The sequence below is a fragment of the Crocuta crocuta genome, unplaced genomic scaffold (assembly GCF_008692635.1).
Source record: "Crocuta crocuta isolate KB4526 unplaced genomic scaffold, BGI_CrCroc_1.0 scaffold243, whole genome shotgun sequence".
Lineage (NCBI taxonomy): Eukaryota > Metazoa > Chordata > Mammalia > Carnivora > Hyaenidae > Crocuta > Crocuta crocuta.
Genome location: NW_027529596.1, coordinates 3,126,028 through 3,147,930, shown reverse-complemented (window position 1 = coordinate 3,147,930; position 21,903 = coordinate 3,126,028). Strand labels below are relative to the sequence as shown.

The 21,903-nt window shown below is 40.1% G+C and overlaps 1 protein-coding gene across 1 annotated transcript in view; it reads right to left on the bottom strand.

Annotated features, from left to right (window-relative positions):
* Window positions 1–19,328: 19,328 nt before the first annotated feature.
* FMN2 (formin 2) overlaps window positions 19,329–21,903 on the bottom strand; it is a 433,801-nt gene continuing 431,226 nt past the window's right edge. The window contains exon 24 of the mRNA XM_077761768.1: window positions 19,329–20,855. Within this exon, the coding sequence (XP_077617894.1) occupies window positions 20,829–20,855 (27 nt within the window). The 3' untranslated portion in view covers window positions 19,329–20,828. The remainder of the gene's footprint in view (window positions 20,856–21,903) is intronic.

The window sequence follows — 21,903 nt, the reverse complement described above, 5'->3', positions numbered from 1 at the left end:
AAGTAGTTCTAATTTCCCTGCTTAAGTACCAGGGGAATAACAAATGAATATATCTGCCTTAGTAGCGAAGGGTCCTTACTTCTAATGCTTTTTATTTGTTTCTCAGAAAGAGAGAGAGAGAGAAAGAGAGAGAGACAGCATGAGCCGGGGAGGGTCAGAGAGAGAGGGAGACAAAGAATCTGAAGCAGCCTCCAGGCTCTGAGCCAGCTGTCAGCACAGAGCCCGATCTGGGGCTCGAACTCACGAACCGTGTAATCATGACCTGAGCCAAAGTCGGATGCTTAACCGACTGAGTCACCCAGGTGCCCTTGAAGGGTCCTTACTTCTAAAGAGCCCCTCTTTCAGCCAGTGAGTTCCAGTCTGATCTGGAAACTGACCAAGAATTGTGAGTTTTACTAAGATACTGCCCTATCTCTGATAATCCATCATTGATTTCTTCTGACTGTATAAATTAAGCAGTACCCTTGTTTGTAGCCCACTGATCTCATATCCAGGAACACCACATTCTGTGATCCAACTCCAAGCTGGAACTCTCTGGATATCACTCCACTCCCATCACTCTTTGCAATAACTTTGCCCACAATACTCCTGAAAGTTAAGCATTGGCATCTGGCTTCTATTATTTTGAGATCTTGCTCAAAATAATATAAATTCCATCAGGGAGCCTCATTTCATAGCAGCATCACTTCCTACTGTTAGCTCTGAGCTACAGACAACAGGCATGGCTGAGCTGCTGAGTTCTGCTGCTGTTCCGGACACAAACACAGGCAACACTGCTTTGGTGAACGTAGGCTCTCCCGGGGCCGTCGCTGGCTGATGGGTTTTTTTAGCTTTCCGTAGCAGACTCACATTAGCATGCTGAGCCTAAGCATCCTTTCCTCCACCATGCACCATGGAAGCTCTCACAATTTTATTTTGCTGAATATGGATCCATTTCTGTGATACTCTAAGAATCATGCTAGTATCTTATCACCATGTCTGGGGTATTTGCCACAATGTTAAATTCTTACTCATGAGCGAGTGTTCCCATGGTGATATCCAGCTTACCACTCTGCTGGGAGCAGATCCAGCACCCTCAGGACATGATCCTGTACTTACTTTCCTGGATGCTGCAATGACTTCTCTCTCATCCCTTAACTGACCCAGCACATCTCGAGTAGGGGTGGGTACCTAACAAGAGGCTTATCAGGGTCAGGGGGATTGGGGAGTTTGAGATCCTTGACCACATTTACCAAGGTATTCCCATCTCAATTTTAAAGTTTTAGTCCTTCCCTATTAGGATGCTAACCTTGCCACAGAAGACTTGTTGGAACCAAGAATCTAAACTTTTCGGAAATAGTACCATTTGTATAGTTGAGTCTGCCTGGATGTAGGAGACGAATTAAACTCTGCCAGAGGCCATATTGCCTTCGTCTTCTAAGTGAATTGGTCATCAATCACCCTGAGTCTTCAACAAATCCATGCCACTCGGAAGTTGTTCCCCAATTCCAAAGTCCTTACAGTCACACTGTACCTGATAGTTCGTCTTTTAGGTTTATTTATTTCTTTTGAAAGAGAGGGAGAGAGCAGGAGAGAGGCAGAGAGAGATGGAGACAGAGAATCCCAGACAGGCTCCATGAGGTCAGTGGAGAGCACCACACGGAGCTCAACTTCATGAGCCCTGAGATCATGACCCGAGTCAAAATCAAGAGTCAGGCATTTAACCCATGTGCCTTATAATTCTTAAGCACCAAAAGTATTGCACCACCCAGGAGTCTCCACACCAACATCCCACCTCAGTTTGTGCCTGGGAAAACTATTAGCAGGGAACGCTACAGCACACAGGGGGCCATGGCAACTGACTGCCAAGTGATCCACCTCCAAATCCCATGTTAGAGTGCACTTTCTGGGACCACCCCCGGAACCATCGTAGACTGGTCTTAGATTGGTCTGAGACAAAGTGTCTTGTGCAGAAGGTTTCTTGGGGAGTAATCTCAGAATATAGACCTGTAAGGAAGTGAGGAAATAGGATCGTGAAGCAGGAAGATTAAACTGGTTGCAACTGAGGCCTCATCTGATCCCATGGGGAGTTGTGGTGCTGTGATAGTGATTAAAGTTGTCCCGATGGCATCAAGGAGGACAGGGGTTTGGATCCCACAGCCAGTCACTGGTTTCAGGGCATCCCTGAAACCCTCTTAGTGAGGGATCCAGTTTTGATCCATCAGCAGTTGATGAATTCGTTGGGGTGGGGTGAGATGGGATGGGTAATCATACTCTCATACTCTGAAGAGAGTATCTGAGTGGATCCCATAATATTCACCTTAGTGTGCGTGTTAGGGGAAAGAGGATAGAGTGTGGGAGGAAGGGGGAGACAGAAAAGAATGCGGATGACCTTGAAAGAGAAGCAAAGGAGGTTCCACTTGATTTGATAAGAAACAGAAAACTGCTGACAAATTTGATCGAGGCTCATTCTGGTCACAATATGCAAGGTGACTGGAGGGAACAGAATCCACATCCAGACTAGCCAACTCAGTGGCTCTTATAAGAAGTTAGACTGAAGATTGGGGCCAGACAAGGTAATAGAACTGAATCTGAAAGCGAAAAGTACATGAAATATTCACAGAATTTGGTGACTAAAGAGGAGTACGCTTGCGTAAAAGATGGGCAACCCCACGCAAGTGAGGTGACGACGTGGGTTTTTGGAGATGTTAGGTCTGCAGCGACAGTGAAATGTTCTAAATGAATCTGTCCCATTTGAAGAAATAGGACTGGAATTGGACAAACACACCTGGGCCAAACTTGTAAAGAAGCAGCAAAATCATTACTAAACCCATGAGCACAGCTGAGACTTCTAAGGGCGAGGGAGAGAATAAGGAGAGAGACCCTTGAAGACAACACAGTTGTGAGCTGTGTAGACCCACTTCTGCATTTTCTTTTTTCAATAAATACAACAGAGTGCTGTAAATGTATTTTCCTTTTCTCATGATTTACTTAATAACATCTTCTCTCTAGCTTGCTTTATTGTAAGAAAGCTGTGTATNAAATACAACAGAGTGCTGTAAATGTATTTTCCTTTTCTCATGATTTACTTAATCTTCTCTCTAGCTTGCTTTATTGTAAGAAAGCTGTGTAAAATACACGTAACATAAAAAAGTATGTGTTGAACCCCTTGGGAAGATGGCCGAGTCGGAGAACTCTAAGCTCACCTCGTTCCACATTTACAACTAGATATAACTCACATCTAAGGTAAAAAAGGAAAGAAAGCAAAGGAAAAGAAAAAAAACAGATCCAAAGACTGGCAGAAAAAACTCAGCAACTAAATGTAGAGAAGCTGCATCTGACAGTTGAGGAAGGACAGAAAGGGTGGTTGGGAGCTGCCCGCAGGAGGGAGGGCTCTGTGGGTGCAGAGAGGGGAAAGCACCAGAGAGACCACACAGGAAAAACAAATCCCTGTAACGTCTGGCCTTGAAAACCAGAGGAGCTGAATTCCATGAGTTTGTATAACCAGTAGGACTTGGAGCCTGGAGCTTTAAAAGTCAGCTGACTCAGCACTGAGTGAACCTGGAGAGCCCAGTCTTCGCCCTTAAAGAGACAACAGCCCAGAGCAAGGTAACAAAGAAGTGCCAGTTTGCACAACAGGAGGGAGATGTGTTTATACTGATTTTGGACTGTGTTTGGAGACTTCTCTGTGAAAAAAAAAAATAGCTGGTAGATTTCATCTTCCTCCCCCGCCCCCCTAGCATAAGCACAAAGCCATCTGCAAGAGGTGGTGCTGCACAGCACTTGCTGCCTAATGGCTAGAAGCGCACCCTTTTTACGATTTCTCCTGAGGACCTGCGCATTCTAAGCCTGTTGGCCTCAGCCCTGGGCTCGGTTTAAATTTTGTTAATGCTGCGCGGTACCCTGCCCAGCCACCACCTCCACACGCCATTCCTTTGCAGGCACCATGTTTCAGGGGATCCAGCCTAGGACTAATGGCTCGGTGCAAATTTGCCCCGTCCACTTGTCCCACACACAGACACTGTGCGCCCCCCGCCAGCACTACCACCGCCATGTTCTCACCAGGCAGTAGGAGATATGGCCTAGGATTAGCAGCTCAGTGCCAATTTTCTAATAGTTGATGGTTACCAGGGGGGAGGTTGTTGGAGAAGATGGATAAAATAGGTGATGGGGATTAAGGAGAACACGTGATGAGCACCAGGTGTCGTATGGAAGTGTTGAGTCACTATATCGTGCACCTGAAACTAATATTACAATGTATGTTAATTGGCATTTACATAAAAACTTCAAGTTTTTTTTCTAATACTGCTGCCCTACCCCTGAGCGCTTCTTCAATCACATGCCCTCAGAGCCGGTCTGCCTGGGTTTCAGTAACATTATAGAGAGCAAGCACAGTCCACAACAGGCAGAGTCAGTGCAGGTATCTGAATTGAAAGAAAAAAGCTACCGAGACAAAATAGCAGAATGTAAGCAATACACATAGAAGATTCCCCNAAAAGAAAAGACCCCTGAAGAGTCAGGTTCTGATGAACAGGGGCACTCCACTGCAGGGCACTACAGAATCTCTTCTTCCCAAAGCCCCTACTTTCAAGAGCAGAAGATGTAGCTGACTTTCCTGACACAGAGAAACAGACACAAAGAGCTAGACAGTGTGAGGAGACAGAGAAGTATGTCCCAAATGAAAGAACAAGAAAAATCACAGTAGGAGATCTAAAAAAAAAAAAAACCAAAAAAACAAAAAGACACCCGGAAATAAGGAATATGCCTGATAGAGGAGTTAAAGTAATGCTTTTAAAGATATTTACGGGACTTCAGAAAGGGTAGAGGACTGAGATCCTTGGCAAAGAGATTTTTTAAAAATCAGAGATTTTCAAGAGATTCTCAAGAACAAGGGGCGCCTGGGTGGCTTAGTCGGTTAAGCGTCCGACTTTCGCTTAGGTCATGATCTTGCCGTTCATGGGTTTTAGCCCCGCGTCGGGCTCTGTGCTGACTGCCAGCCCAGAGCCTGGAGCCTGTTTCAGTCTGTGACTCCCTCTCTCTCTGACCCTCCCCTGCTCACGCTGTCTCTCTCTCTCTCTCCTAGAAATAAATAATTAAAAAAATATTTTAAAAAATGTTTAAAAAAAAAATCTCAAGAACAAAATTAAAAATATGACAGATGGAATAAATAGTAGACTATAGGAATGCATCAGTGACCTGGAGAATAGAGTAATAGTTAAGCTGAACAGCTGAGAAACAAACACTATGTCATGAGAATAGATTTAGAGAGCTCAGTGACTCCATTAAGCATAATAATATTCCCATTATGGGACTCTGAGAAAAAGAAGAGAGAAGGGGGTGCAGAAAATGTATTTGAAGAAATAGTAGCTTGTAAACTCCCCAAATATGGGAAGGTAACAGAATCCAGATTCAGGAGGCTCAGAGAGCCCCCAACAAATTCAACCCAAGGAGGTCCCCACCGAGACATATAGTAATTAAAACTGCAAAAAAAAAATAGTGAAGAAAAGTTTAAAGGTTGAAAGAGAAAAGATGATGCTTATATACAAAGGAACTCTGTAAGACTATCAGCTGTGGCAGAGTGGATTTAAAAAAAAAAGACCTATCCCCGTGCTGCCTACAGGAAGCTCTTTATAGACCTAAAGTCACCTGCAGATTGAAAGTGATGAGATGGAGAAACATTTGTCATGCAAATGGATATCAAAAGAAAGTGAGAATAGCAACACTTCTACTGGACAGCAGCCCAATAAAAACAAAGTCTGTAAAAAAAAAAAAAAGACAAAGAAGGACTGTATATAAACATATACAGTTTATGTATAGTATGTTATACAATATAAACATAGTATTGGAAGTCCTTGGGGTGCCTGGATGGCTCAGTCGGTTGATTTCAGCTCAGGTCATGATCTCACAGTTTGTAAGATTGAGCCCCACATTGGGCTCTGCCCTGCCTGCTTGGGTTTCTCTCTCCCTTTCTCTGCCACTCTCTCTCCAAAACTAAATAAATAACAAACAAACATAGTTCTGGAATTCCTAGCCACAGCAATCAAACAAGAAGAAGAAATAAAAGGCATCCAAACTGTTAAGGAAGAAGTCAAATGTACACTATTTACAGGTGACATGATACAGACTCCACCAAAAAAATGGCTAGAACTGGGGTGCCCGGGGGGCTCAGTTGATTAAGCATCCAACTCTTGGTTTTGGCTCAGGTCATGATTTTATGGTTCGTAAATTTGAGCCTTGTGTCAGGCTCTGAGCTGACAGCGCAGAGCTTGCTTGGGATTTTCTCTCTCTCTCTCTGCATTTCCCTCTGTCTCAATCTCTCTCTCTGAAAATAAATAAATACATTTTTAAAAAACTGCTAGAACTGATACGTGAATTCAGTACAGTTGCAGGTTACAAAATCAATGTGCAGAGAACTTTTGCATTTCTGTACACCAATAATGAAGCAGTAGAGAGAGAAATTAAGAAATCAATCCCATTTACAGTTCCACCCAAAATAGTAAGAAAGCTAAAAATAAACCTAACCAAAGAGGTGAAAGACCTGTTCTCTGAAAACTAAAAACATTGATGAAATAAATTTAAGTTGATGCAGAGAAATTGAGAGACATTCCATGTTCGTGGACTGGAAGAATAGTTACTGTTAAAATGTCTGTACTACTCAAAGCAATCTGCAGATTTAATACAATCCCTATGAAAATAACAACAGCATTTTTTTAACAGAACTAGACCAAACAACCCCAAAATTTATATGGAACCACAAGATACCCAAGATAGTGAAAGGGATTTTGAAAAAGCAAAGCAAAGCTGAAGGCATCAGATTTCCAGGCTTCAAGTTATATTACAAAGCTGTAGTAATCAAAACAGTACAGTATTGGCACAAAAATAGATACATAGATCAAAGGAACAGAGTAGAGAACCCGGAAATAAACCCACAATTATATGGTCAAGTAATCTTTGACAAAGGAGGAAAGAATATCCAGTGGGAAAAAGAAAGAACAAGTGGTGCTGGGAAAACTGTACAGCCACATGCAAAAGAATGAAATTGGACCGCTTTCTTACACCATCCACAAAAATAAATTCAAAATGGATTAAGGACCTAAATGTGATTTCTGAAACCACAAAAATCCTTGAAGAGAGCTCAGGCAGTAATATTTCTGACATTGACCATAGCAACATTTTTTTTAACGTTCACTTATTTTTGAGGGAGAGAGGGACACACACAGAGCATGAGCGGGGGAGGACCAGAGAGAGAGGGAGACCCAGAATCCGAAGCAGGCTTCAGGCTCCGAGCTGTCGGCGCAGAGCCTGACACGGGGCTTGAACTCCTGAACCGTGAGATCATGACCTGAACCAAGAAGACGCCTAACCGACTGAGCCACGCAGGCCCCCCGACCGTGGCGACATTTTTCTAATGTGTCTCCGAACACAAGGGAGGATAATAATAGTCCAATAAACTATTGGGACTACATCAAAATAAAAGATTGGGCACAGCAAAGTAATAATCAACAAAACCAGAAAGTGACTTATTGAATGGGAGAAGATATTTGCAAATTACATATCTGATAAAGGGTTAGTAGACATCCAGATGGCCAACAGACACTCAGCATCATGGATTATCAGGGGAAAACAGATCAAAACTACAATGAGGTTATCACCTCACGTCTGTCAGAATGGCTAAAATTAAAAAAACAAATAACAAGCGTTAGAGAGGATGTGGCGAAAGACGAACCCTGTTGTGTTGATGGGAACGCAAGCTGGTGCAGCCGCTCAGGAAACAGTAATGAAGACTCCTCAGAAATTTAAGGCTAGAACTACCCTATGATGCAGTAATCACACTACTCTGTATTTATCTCTCAGATACAAAAACCACTAATTCAAAGAGATACATGCACACCTATGCTTATTATAGCATTATTTACAATAGCCAGATTATGGAAGCAGCCCAAGTATCCATCCAAAAATGAATGAATGAAGATGCGGTATATACATGCACACGTACATACATACACATGTATATGTATGTGTATATATATGCATGTGTGTATAGTGGAATATTATTCCATATAATATGGAACGGAATATGATTCAGCCATAAAAATAATGAAATCATGCCATTTGCCATGACATAGATGGAGCTAGAGTACAATGCTAAGTGAAATAAGCCAGTCAGAGAAAGACAAATACCATATGATTTCATTCCTATGTGGCATTTAAGAAACAAAACAAATGAGCAAAGGAAAAAAAGAGAGAGAGAGAGAGAGAAAGGCAAACCAAGAAACAGATTCTTTTTTTTTTTTTGGTCTTCCACCTCAAGGTGCAATTTATTTATTTATTTTTACAAATAGTTTATTGTCAAATTAGTTTCCACATAACACTCAGTGCTCATCCCCACAACTGCCCTCCCCCATGCCCATCCCCCCCTCCCCCCCACATCCATCAGTCCTCAGTTTTTGTCAGCATTCAAGAGTCTCTCATGGTTTGCCTCTCTCCCTTTCCCCCACCATTTCCGCCCTTCTTCTCCCCCTTGTTCCTCCGTCAGGTTCCTCCTAATCCTCCTATACGTGCAAACATATGATATTTGTCCTTCTCTGCCTGACTTATTTCGCTCAGCATCACACCCTCAAGGTCCATCCATGTTGCTACACATGGCCAGATTTCATTGCTTCTCATTGCCATGTAGTATTCCATGGTATAGATAAACCACATCTTCTTGATCCATTCATCTGTTGATGGACACTTGGGCTCTTTCCATGTTTTGGCTATTGTGGAGAGTGCTGCTACGAACATTGGGGTACATGTGCTCCTATGCCTCAGCGTTTCTGTATCCCTTGGGTAAATTCCTAGCAGTGCTATTGCTGGGTCATAGGGGAGTTCTATTGTTAGCCAAGAAACAGATTCTTAACTATATAGATTAAATTGATGGTTACCAGCGGGGTGGTGGATGAGGGAGATGGGTGAAATAGGTGATAGGGATTAAGGAATTCACTTTGTTGTGATGAGCTCTGGGTGATGTGAAATTGTTGAATCACAATATTTCACACTTGAAACTAATATCACACTGTATGTTACCTGTACTAAAATAAAAATTAATTTAAATCAAAATCTAACATATGTGTCCATCAACCATTTATGTTATCAAAAAGGCTTCCGATACAGCAGGCTACTAAAATTTAACTTTTGGGGGAAGTCAGAATGTTAAGTTATATGTGGATTCTTGACTGCAAGTGTTGACACCCCAGCCCCCTGTTGCTCAAGGTCAACTGTACTCCCTGAAGAGAATAGGGATAAAGGAAATGAGGGACATCCCCCAGGCAGTGTCTGCTCACTACCTGATATAGAAAGTGGGGTCTTTACTATGATTTCACTGAACCCCTCTCGTTCCACAGAGTGCCTCCATCTTTCATTTGTCTCATGCATCTCTCTGCTATCTGAGTGAGGCCAAACCTTCCTGATGAAGCACTGTTGGCTTGAGCCCCAACCCTAACTCCAATCCTGAAGGAAAGAAGTGTGTTTAAAAAGCTAGCACACACAGTTCCCCCCATAAAATCTGTTGCCAGGACATTCTTCACCTAACAAGACTGTAGCCATGAGAAAGATGTAATTGCTAATGTCGGTAGAATAGGCACTGGGTACCAACTTATGAACTGGGTGCCTAATCAAGGCTGGAGACTCTAAATTTTATGTTTGAAAGTTCAGCAAAAAGGTTTGAGAGTTATCCAAATATTTACATCTTGTAGTTTCTTCCTTTTCTGTTTTTGTTTTGTGGTGGTATAGTTTTTTTCCTAATTGTTGTTTTATTTGAGGAGCCAAACAATATACAACTTATGTTACCATAGGCATCGCACGTCTGTTTTTCCATGTGCTAGAAGGCACTCTATTGATGGCGTCTACTTCTGAATTTATCCTGGAATTCTGTAAACTAAATATTAAAATTCTTGATCCTCACCCTTTGCTACGCTGACCAGTTACAGATAGCATTTACCAAGTGAAATATATGGATATGAAATAACGACTATTACGGAGCCATATATGGCTTACTATAACATGGCTTAAGTGTATTGCCAGTTTCTGGCTCCAAAAAAGCCTGAAACCAACAGAAAAGTCTCATTGTTGATTACTCTGCAAGGCTTGGGTTGGTCCTGTAATCCATTGCGTGGATCAGAAAGTGTTGTTAATCTCTGGAAAATTTACAGTGTATGATAGAATTTAGCCATGAATCAGAAACATTTACATAAAGTCAGTGAGGACTGTATGAAGTTAACTCCAAAATTGAAGTGAATGGGGTTTTGCATAAGAATTACCAAAATGGGCCATTGTGAAGTAAAAAACCCAATGTTACAGTAACAATCAGAACACCAGACCACCGTAGGAGAAAATGTGTCCAATGGCCTACCGACCACCCTGCCTTTTTTTCTTTTTTCATTCCCGCAACAGACAAGCAAGGTTGGCTTCCAACCCTTACAAATCTCCATAATGGTCTAATGCGAGAATTTTCCTGATCTTCCCTTTGGAGGATGTTTGATAGAGTTGCTATAGTGATGTGCAAGCATCATAAACTCCCCAAAGCATATTGTCTCCTTGATTCAACAGAATTGACCAGATAGGTGGCATTTGATAATTGAAAGGAGACACATTCCAAAATTTATATTTCTATATTGACTTATTTTTCAAAATTATACAAAGTCCAAAAGAATCAAAGGATATAACAGTGAAAAGATCTTTCTCTTACCTATTCCATAGCCTCCAGTTTCCTTTCTCCAGAAGCAACTCATATCAGCAATTTCTTAGGAATGCCTGCAGAGATCTTATGTATGTTCGTTTCTGGATCCAGTTTCTGCATCACATTGCTCCCATTTTTACATAAAGGGAGTGCACTACACAGCTTTGCTTCTTGGGTTTTTTTCACATAACAATGACAAAGACATAAGCGTTTCTTTTTATGGATTGTTGTCTCTTAACAAAGTGTTGCACATCTTTTATATTAGTACACAAAGTGTCCCACAGCCTTTCTTTTTTAAAGCCCACATGTTATCTCCTTATTTAGAAATTTCCACTATTTTGCTTTTACAAATACTTATTGTCACTTTCTAATATGTTTAGTAGATAGTTGGGCCAGCTCCTTCTTCTACTGCTCTTATTTTTCCCCAGAAAACTTTCATGACTGCTCTTGTTTATTTTTATATATGCATTTAAAATTTTTTTTAATGTTTATTTATCTTAAAGAATGAGGAGAGACAGAACACGAGCACGGGAGGGGCAGGGAGAGAAGGAGACACAGAATCTGAAGTAGGCTCCAGGCTCCAAGTTGTCAGCACAGAGCTTCACACGGGGCTCGAATCCACGAACCAGGAGATTATGACCGGAGTTGAAGTTGGACGCTTAGCAGACTGGGCCACACAGGCACCCCATGAATTTTAAAGTCAACTTCTTCAGTCCTTATCAACCCCCCAAATATTCTGTTGACATTTTTATTTGGATTGCAATAAGTTGAAAGATTCATTTAGGGAATACTGACATTGCCGATCATATGCTTTTCTATTTCTTAAGTGTCTCACAAGTTGTTTTCATAAAGATCTAACACATTATTTAAGTTCATTGCACGCTATTCGGTTTTTTGATCTGCTATTTAAGTGAGGGATTTTCCCAGTTATATCGTTTAATACACGTGAAAGTTCTTCATTTCTGTATACTAAATTTTACCCTGTCAATTTACCACATTCTGTTATTGTTTGTAATAAATCTTTGGCGGATTATTCTGTTGTCTGAGTAAATAATCTAATAAACAGCAAATAAATAATATTCTACCTTCTCTCTTTCAATTTTATCCTTTAATTAAATTTGTTTTCATCATCAGAAGAGTGATAAATGGTGAAAGTAGACATCTAGTCTTGTTGTTGATTCTTAATGAGAACATTTCTAATACTTACGTTATGGTCAAAGCTGGCTTTGCCCGGAGGTCTTTGATCTTTGAAGGACATATTTATATCATTTAGACTTTTTTCATCAAAAATTATGGTAAATTGCATAAATGACTTTTTTTTAGCAGTTGGAGGAACTCACATAATTTTTCACCACATAAAAATATTATTTTAAAACAAACATGTATACCGTGTAAAGCTATAAACATATGATCATCTTGGAATTCCAGAAATTAACCCAACTTCTTCATGGTCCTTGTGTTTGCTAATATTTTGCTCGGTATTTTTGAAGTACTATTCACAAATGTGTTGGTCTATAGTGTTCTTTTTTTTTTTTTTTAATAATTTTTAGGGGGCGTAGGTTAGGCTCACCAGCTATTTGTGGGAAGCGTGTGCTGCGGAGAGGATCGGGCTGTGTGTCAGGCTAGCAAATATTTCATTACGAGGCAATGTGGAGAGCATGACTGATTCTTGCACTTATCACTCCAATTTAGAGTAATTTTCTCATCCTTATTGTACTGATAGACATCTTCCTGCAAATCTGACTTGTCCGTCTCATTGCTCATTTAGGCTTCCTCCCTACTTAAAAAAAAAGAATAAACCACATACGGGAAGCTTCTAATACCAACTGGTGGACCCAAGTACATCAGAGCAAATACAAGATTCTGAGATAGCAGCTAAGAGGGTGACTTCATCTTGGAGAAAACTTTCCTGGCTTTTTCTGTAACCTGCCTCCATGAGCATCCTTTCTCTGCTTCTTTCCATACCCACACATTTGGAAGATCTTCCATATAATTTGTGGTTTGGGTTTTCGATACCTCTAATTTTAATCAAAGATGAAGTCTGTGCTTTTGCTCCTTATTACTTTGTGATGATTTCTGAGAAGTGGTCAATATTCCCTTTATCACACCATTTTAAAACTTAAACCCCCTCCCATGGCTTTTGATTACATAATTGAAGATGCATTTCATGGGAAACAAAAATTTAAAAACACAGCCTCTCACGGCCTGAGTTCACTGATTGGCTGGGAAGTGAAAATGATCAGGACTGCCTAGTGTAACACACAGAAGGGTGACACAGGGTTCCGGAGCGTGGTCCTGACAATTCCTTCTCTTCCCTAGGTCTTCCAGCTAGCATCAAATCACTGTCTTCTTACCACGTCCTGTCTTGCTTTGCTTTGTCTTGCTTTTCTTTTTTGGTCTTGCTTTAGTTGAATGGATAGTTTTAATTCCCTCTTGGCTTTTAGTTATTTCTATTACTTTATAGAAAATCCTAAAACTTTCACTTATATTTAATTTCACAGTTTTTAAAAAATGTTTTATTTATTTCTAGGAGAGAGAGAGAGAGACAGCGTGAGCAGGGGAGGGTCAGAGAGAAAGGGAGTCACAGACTGGAACAGGCTCCAGGCTCCGAGCTGGCAGTCAGCACAGAGCCTGACGCAGGGCTCGAACCCACGAACCGCGAGATCATGACCCGAGCCAAAGTCGGAGGCTTAACCGACTAAGCCACCCAGGCACCCCATAATTTCACAGTTTTTGTAACAAAGTCTACACATATCCAATGTAATTATCTTATGCCTTTTTTTCCTTTCTCTTAGCACTTAAAGCCTGGATAACACATACGCATGGAATGATCAGACTTTGTAGGGATGGTATTAGTTTACTGAGGTTTTCCTGGCATAAGGATACTGCTTGGACCTTCAAGGGTATTCTGGTTTGAAGGACAAATGATTGATCACCCTATTTAAATTATCATAGCACCTGACATGATTTTTTGGGCTTGTTTCCCCCACTAGAATCTAAGTTCCATGAGCATAAGACCTTTTACTGTTGGTCCTTTACTTCCAAAGCCAACAACAGCTTCTGGCACATATTAGCCACTTTCTAAACATTTTCTGAAATAAATGAATGAGTAGACTAGGCAAGCCCCTTAGCGTGCTTGAGTTATTTCCTTAATTTCTCCTATTCACCTCATTACTTAAAATTCTAGTCCCCTTTAAAAACACATTCATTATTGTTGTTACTGTTTACAATCTAGAGTTTATTTATTTCATTAAATTTCTGTGCTCTCTGTGACTTCTTGTATGCTGACTCTTCACTTTGTCTTCATCTTTTTTTCCTTACTGAAGCATACCCTTTCGCAGGTATTTCAGCCAGGTTTCTGGGTATTAAAGCCTTAGTTTTCATATGTCTGAAAAGATCTATCTCTTCCACGAGAATGATATGATACTTAAACTGGGTATAATGGTCTTGATTCATTGTTTTCATTACACAAATTGAAGGCACTATGTACCCTGTGTTAATACATATCGTTGCTGAAGACAAATTTGCTTTCGGTATAATTATCATCCCATTGTAGGTGATGTGTACTTTCTCTCTGGGGGTCTTGAAACTTTGTAGTTACGTGGCTGGAGATTCACTTTGACTTTTCTAGGTGCAAATTTATCAGCATTTATCCTGCCTGGAATTTGTTATGCATTTTCAAGTAGAGAATTCTTGTCTCTTTCTCTAGTTCTCCATATTCTTGGCCATCTCTCCAGCCATTATCTGGCTTCTCTACCATTTCTGTTAGTTTCTCCTTACAGGATATCTCTCAGATTGGCTTCTCAGTGTATCCTGTATCTAACTTCTCTTACATATTTAAAAATGTTTTATCTCTCTGTGATATGCTCTCAGTGAATTCCTTGGCATTATCTTCCAAATTGCTAATCATCTCTTAATTTGTGTCCATCTAGAATTATGTTTACATATATGTTATTTCAATGATTATATATTTAAAAATCTTCACGAGCATTTGCCCTATTGTTTGCATTTTTTAATTCATTTTTATGGAGTTGACTTATCCTTTCTTCCTGACATTTCCCTCTAGTGCTTTGGGAAATGTGTTTTGCAGACTTATCTTGAGGGAGTATTCATGCTCTTCCTCCCCTTCGCTCTCTATATCTAGTCATTTTCTCTCATTTCCATCAACTCTCATTTACAATTAAATCTTTACCGGGGAGGGGGCACTTGGTTCCCGGGGAGCAGTGATACTGGAGACATTGCAGGAATCGACATGGGCCAACAAGCTAGCTTTGCCCAGTTTGCTCCGCGGGGCTCTCTCCTGCTACGACATACCCACTGCTTTCTTTGCCATATCGTGTAACATCCACTGTAGTTATTTTTGATTGACTGTCGTGGTGGGTAAGCTCCACTCTAGCCCCACATCTCTGGTGGTTAAGCCCGGTTTGGTTTCCCTCCATAATTGGGGCATGTTTAGCTCCCATTACCTTGTACAGATTCCTCTCTCACTCCGCCTGCACTCCCTACTTCCTTTCCTCCTTCCTTCCCTCTTTGCAGCCCCCTCTCTCCTTCCCTTACTGACTGGTTGTCTAGTTCTACCAGTTAGTGGGAAAGGAGTGTTCAAACCTCCCGCCATTATTATGGAATTGTTTGTTTCTTCCTTAAGTCTGTCAGTTTTTATTTCATTTATTCTAAAGCTGGTATCAATACCTACGTATTTATGACTATGTCTATTTGTATCTTTCTAATTTGTATTTTTGTAGGCAGCATAATCTTGCCTTTCAAAAAAAAGTACACGGTGATAATCTCTGCTTTTTACAGTATTTAAGCCACTAACATGTAAGATAATTGATAAGGTTGTGTTTAAGGCNATAGGGGAGTTCTAGTGTTAGTTTCCTGAGGAACCTCCACACTGTTTTCCAGAGGGGCTGTACCAGTTTACATACCCACCAACAGTGTAGGAGAGGTCTCCAAACTTTCTTGACTTCAAGCAATCAAATAGATTTTCAATTCCACTTTAACGTGTCTATTGGCTCTTTAGCTCTACTTCCTTCCCTTACTTCTTAGTGGCCACACTAAAGGTTACACTATGTATTTTGAGGGTATGCATCCTTAACTTTTCAGTCTATTTGGAATTAATATTGTCCTACTTCATGTAAAATATAGAAAACTTGCAATTTATTCCAAGGGTGGCTCAGTCAGTTGAGCGTTGGACTCTTGATTTTGACTCAGGTCACGATCTTGGGGTTTGGGGATCAAGCCCTGTGTTGGGCTCAGCACTGAATGTGGAGCCTGCATAAGATTCTTTTTCTCCCACTCAATCTGTTCCTTCCCCACCCGCATGCACATGTTCTCTCTTTCAATTAAAAAATAAAATAAACCATCAGTGTTTAAAAGCAAAATAACTAGTTAATGTTTTATTTATTTTTGAGAGACAGACAGACTGCAAGCAGGGGAGGGCAGCGAGAGAGGGAGACACAGATCCGAAGCAGGCTCCAGGCTCTGAGCTGTCAGCACAGAGCCCCACACGGCGCTTGAACCCACAAACCGTGAGATCATGACCTGAGCCGAAGTCAGACACTCAACTGACTGGGCCACCCAGGTGCTCCAAGAACTGTTTTTTTTGTTTTATTGTTTGTTTGTTTTTTAAAATATTTTCCTAGGTATTTACCATTTCCAGTGCTTGCTCTTCCTTCCTCAAGATGCACATTTTCTTTTGGTATCACTTCTCTTCAACTTGAACTTTCTTTACTATTCTACTCCTCACAAATATGAATAGCTTTCCTATAAATGCAAGTATCTTTCAGTCTTGAAGTATATATTCTCCTGGGATATAGAATTCTGGTTGTCAGTGTTTCTCTTCCTCCTGGGGACTTTAAAGACGATATCATCGGGCCAAAGAGACTGCTGACCCAGGAGTTTTTAGCAGCTCAGTGCAGCACCACTCCTGAAGCCTGCCCTCAGGCCCCGGCCATTCTTGTCCTAGAAATTCCACCCCCGCTGTGTCTCCAGAACCTGCCTCCTTTGTTCATTATCCAGGGCCTCTAACTAGTTGCTTTTATATTTTGTTCAGAGTTTACAGTTACTATCTGGGGAGAATGGTCTCTTGGAAGCTTACTTGGCCATACCAGTAGAACCCCAGAGCTCATGTTTTAAATCTCTTTCCTACGCTGCTTCCCTAAATATTCAATGAATATTGAATAAGTCAATTCATGATATCTGTTTTATTACATTTGTTATTTACAACAGTAAACATACTATTTACAATAGTAGTATGTTGAAGGGCAAAAGGATGGTGTCAGTGGAGAGAGAGTTTCTCTATGAAGTGCTGTTTGCTTCGACTTCTGCACAGCCACTTCTTCCATGTTCTCTGCTTTTAATTCCCTGGCTAATCTTCTCCAGCTTCCTTTTGGGACCTCTCTATTGTTCCTCTTCTAAACACTAGTTTCAACCCTATCTCCATTTTTTTTTTTAACATCTCTTCCAGATTCCCCAGGTGATTTCAACAATCTACCTGATTTCAAGTATCGCTTCAATGTAGATCGCTTTTACCTCAAAATCTTCAGAATTACAGCTCTCGAGTTCTTCATCAATATCTTCCAGCTACTAGAAATCGCAACTGCGTGTCCAGCACACCTTGTGGATTCTCCACTCCCTTTCAGCCCTTAACTTTTTTCCTTTCCTTCCTTTCATTTAGTTCTTCATGAAATCAATACATCTTTATTGAGTGCCACATATTGCTTTTAATGTTACAGATTTAGTCTCGAGGGAAAACAGTCTCTGTCCTTTAGGATTTAAATTTCTTATTTTGTGTGTTTTAAATTTTTTAGAGAGAAGGAGAGCATGTGAGTAGGGGAGACGGAGAGAGAAGGAGAGAGACAGAGAATCCCAAGCAGGCTCTATGCCCAGTGCGGAGCCTGAAGCGGGGCTCAGTCTCACAATTGTGAGATCATGACTTGAGCTGAAATCAAGAGTCGGACCCTTAACTGACTGAGCCACCAAGGTGCCCCTGTCTTTCTGGATTTAAACTTGAGAGAGTGACAGGCTGTAAACTAATAACTATATAGAGGTAGATTTAAGGATAAAATTGCTTTTCTTGAAAGGCTTATCAGAGGTTTCTCCGAGGCACTGACGTTTATGAAGAAATTCTCATATATATGAGAAGAGCTTCTCATATATATTTTAACTCCTTGACAAATCTCTTCTTCAGCTCCAAGTTTCCATCTCGACTACTATTATTAAGGCCTATCTCTTCCTTCGAATTGTAATCGTTTCTTTAAAGGTGTTCCGGCCTCCAGACTGATACTTTTCCACTCTCTCTCCCACGCTGGTACCAGAATGGGCTTTATTAAACAGAAAACAGTTCATGTTACCACTTCAAAATAATTTACTGGCTCCACAATGAACTTTATACTCTTTGTGTTATATATTCTTTGTGTTAAAGGCTGTTTAATAAAAAATCTTTGTGTTAAACGATCTGACCCCTGATCCTATGTGTTATGTCTTGATCACTTACCCTCCCTTATACCCCATTTCTTATTCTCCCACAGGTGTGGCAGACTATCTTGCATCCGTTTTCTATGCTTTTTTTTTCCTTCTTCTCAGCTAGCTACCTCTCTTAGAAGTGCATCGTCGTCATCATCCCCTCTTCACCGACCACTTGGAAACCTTTTAAGACCGCATTTCAAACAAGCTCTTAGGTGATGTTAATGCTGCTGGCCCACTGCCTTACTGTGAGTTACAAGGGCATAGATGACTTTAAGATTCTCTTGACCCCAAACCAAAAGAAATGATAGTTTCCGTATGTCCTTGAGCACTGTCTTTCCCTTTGTGGATTTCTCTTCTCCCCTTTCACTTGCACCCACTCATCCCTCGAGATTTTGCTTCTTTGTGCTCTCGGTTTTTAAAAAGCAGACTCGACTACCAATGTGGGGCTTGAACTCACAACCCTGAGATCAAGGGTCACCTGATCTACCAGTTGAGCCATGCACCCCAGCTTTTTGTGCTCTCTGAATTGGACATTCCAGTGAACTGCAACTGCTGCTTTATTTTATTTCCTCCCAACTTGACTGACGAATTTAAATAAATGATGTTCATAAAATTGTCCCTTGATCTTTGAGATGTTCTGTTATTAGCACCATGCCTTGCCGCAAAGTAGATGATAAGCCAGTGTACAGGTGATAAAAGAGTTTAGATTAAAAACTTACCAACCTAAATGCAAAGCTTACTTATGAAGAAAAAGAAACTCTTTTCATGCCTTTTTATTAGCAGAGTGCTTAGTTTTCATTCCTTCCATTTCCTCATCTATATCCATCACATCTGCACCATAATTTTCCCCTTTGCCTTATGATGATCTAATAGTCCTTCACCACTTAATCGGGATCAAGTGAATTTTTGCATCTAACTTCTAACTTTTAGAAAAAAGGATTTCTCAAATATCTTTCGATTCGTAAGTGGAAAATACTTCTTCCTTAAGACTGCATGCGAAGCATTCAATTTTTTTTATAACAGCTGTTAAACCTGAAACAAAATCTCTTAAAAATTCTTCAAACGGTATAACTTATTTTCCCCCGGTGTTAAATATGATGGCTGCATTTCGGAAGCATCCTTAGGTAATATACACACAATAGGCACAGAACTCTTTTATTATTCATTTTATTTTCATATAAATTAACATCCTAGAAAAATTGAAATAGAAACACTAAATACAGTATTGCACATAGCGATCTTGGTTAAATGCCCTATTATTTCAGTGAAGAATGGCAATATCCACATTGGAGGGACTGAAGGAGACAGGAAGACTAGAAAACAACAAACCAAACCCACTACTGTTTCTTTGCACTTAAACTATAAACTAAAAGGTCAAAGACCATACTTTACATAAATGCAAACATAGTTATGATTCAGAACATTTTCTTTTTTAAGTCTTTCCATAATTGATTTCTGAGAGCAAGAAATTCTCCCCTTTATCAACATCCATAAGCCCCAACAAATATCACTGAAAGAATTAGAAAAAAAAAATCCACCTATTAATGTTAGACCAAGCCATCACAATGCATCTTGAGCTGACTTTAAAATACTCTCACAAAGAGTGGGAGATTTGCTCTTCCTCCCCCTTAAAGTGAAATAAAATAAAATCCTTTTCCTAGGCTCCTTCAGGTAACAAATCATTACATACTCATTTTACAGCTTTAAATCACCTGCTATAACACATAGAGATGATTCCAATCATGTAAAAATACTCAGGCAGGTACGTTAATTAACAGACGCCAATTCATCTGAAAACTTACTTTTTGTTGCCAACAATTAATCATGTTTGGCAATTTTATGAACATCATTTATTTAAATTCCTTCAAAATACTGAGTCATATTTTCTTTGTGAAGGCCAATGGTAACGTTATAGAGAGGCACACCTGAATTTACTTGAGCTGACGATGAGCTTTATGTAGGGTCTCAAAGAACATGGGCTGATAAAAGCCCTCATTAAACTTAAAACCCTGATTTCTGCCTATATTAAATGATTTCTAGGAAAGGGCTTTCCTTTTGTTATATTTTTTTCTATCCATTATCTGACTTGAGTAAAAAAATGATAATCTTCTTTCACAAATATATAGTTATGGAGAGCAACCCAAGAGTTGGGGAAGCCTTGATTATGATATATAAATGGTACTTAAGTTTTAAAATAGAAAATTTATATGTAGACATGAAACTGATACAAACAATTCACTAGAAATAACATTTTAGCCATAAATCTAAATGCAGTGGCACAGGGCACTGGTTGTCAGTAGAAAGGAAAAGTGTTTTGCTGGGGTAAGGAATGTTCTCACAAAAAGTAAACTGTAAGTTAACATTTAGCATGTTCAGCATTAATGCAAATATTGCCTCTTATACATGCTGTTTTGGTCTATCAATATTATACCATAAACTTTACAAAAAGAAAAGGTGTCAAATTCTCCACTGGTCTACCACTTTTGCATTTTGATGAATGTACAGTAAAATTCAACAATTGGTGAACTGTCCAGAAAACACAAGGATTATGCTAGAGGTCAAGAGGAAAAATGAACAAAATGGTAGAGTTTCCTTCCCACCCTCAGGTCAGCTGAATGTTGTGGAAGTGGTTGTGGGGACTGGTGTCCATTCTGCTTTTCATTCTTCAGGTTTTCATGCTTATCTTTGCTTTCTGAAAATAAATGCACCAGAGAAAAGGTATATAGTTAGAAATAAGAACTTTAAAAAATGCACGAAGTACAGAATAGCCCAAACAAGATCTTTTCATTTGGATTAAATTCTCTAGGAAGAGACTGAAGATTCACCAGCCCCTAGAGGAGGAAGATATAAGTAAAATCTGTTTTATCTGTAAGAATTTTCCCCAGCCAAATCACCGAATATTTTTGAGGGGAAAAAAAAAGCGTTAAAAACTTAGCTTCTCACCAGTGAGAAAAAGTGCCAACTCCCCTTTCTTCTTCTCCATCCTAGGCACAAATATATAAAGATTGAACTGACAGTTTATTCTCTATTATCCTTATGAGAGCATGATTAGGTTGATTAATAACTATTCCTTCTAATTCAGAGCACCTTTAAGGTTGTACTCAGATCAAAAAAGCAGAAAATAACTTCAACTATAAGGTAATTGTCATTAGATAAGATTAATTTTGATATAGAGAAACTAAAGGGAAAATACATTTTAAATGGGGATGTAATTCCTAACTTTTTCTAAGCAGGGTTTAATCATATTCCAATTTGGGTTATTTTGATATCTTTTCCATTTTTTAAAAGTCATTTATTTTTAAGAGAGAGAGACAGAGTGCGTGAGGGAGGGAGGCAGAGAGAGAGGGACAGAAGATCCAAAGAGGGCTCCCCACTGACAGCAGAGCTCAACACAGGGCTTGAACTCATGAACCCCGAGATCATGACTTGAGCCAAAGTCAGGATGCTCATCTGACCATTTAGACTACATGAGACTATCCAATTCAAAATGTTCCTATTTTAAGGCCTAAACCAACTTTTCATTTAAAACAGCATCACTCAGGGCACCTGGGTGGTTCAGGCGGTTAAGCGTCTGACTTCGGCTCAGGTCATGATCTCATGGTTCGTGGGTTCGGGCCCCGCGTCGGGCTCTGTGCTGACTGCCAGCTCAGAGCCTGGAGCCTATTTCAGAGTCTGTATCTCCCTCTCTCTCTGAACCTCCTCTGCTCACGCTGTCTCTCTCTCTCTCTCAGAAATAAAAA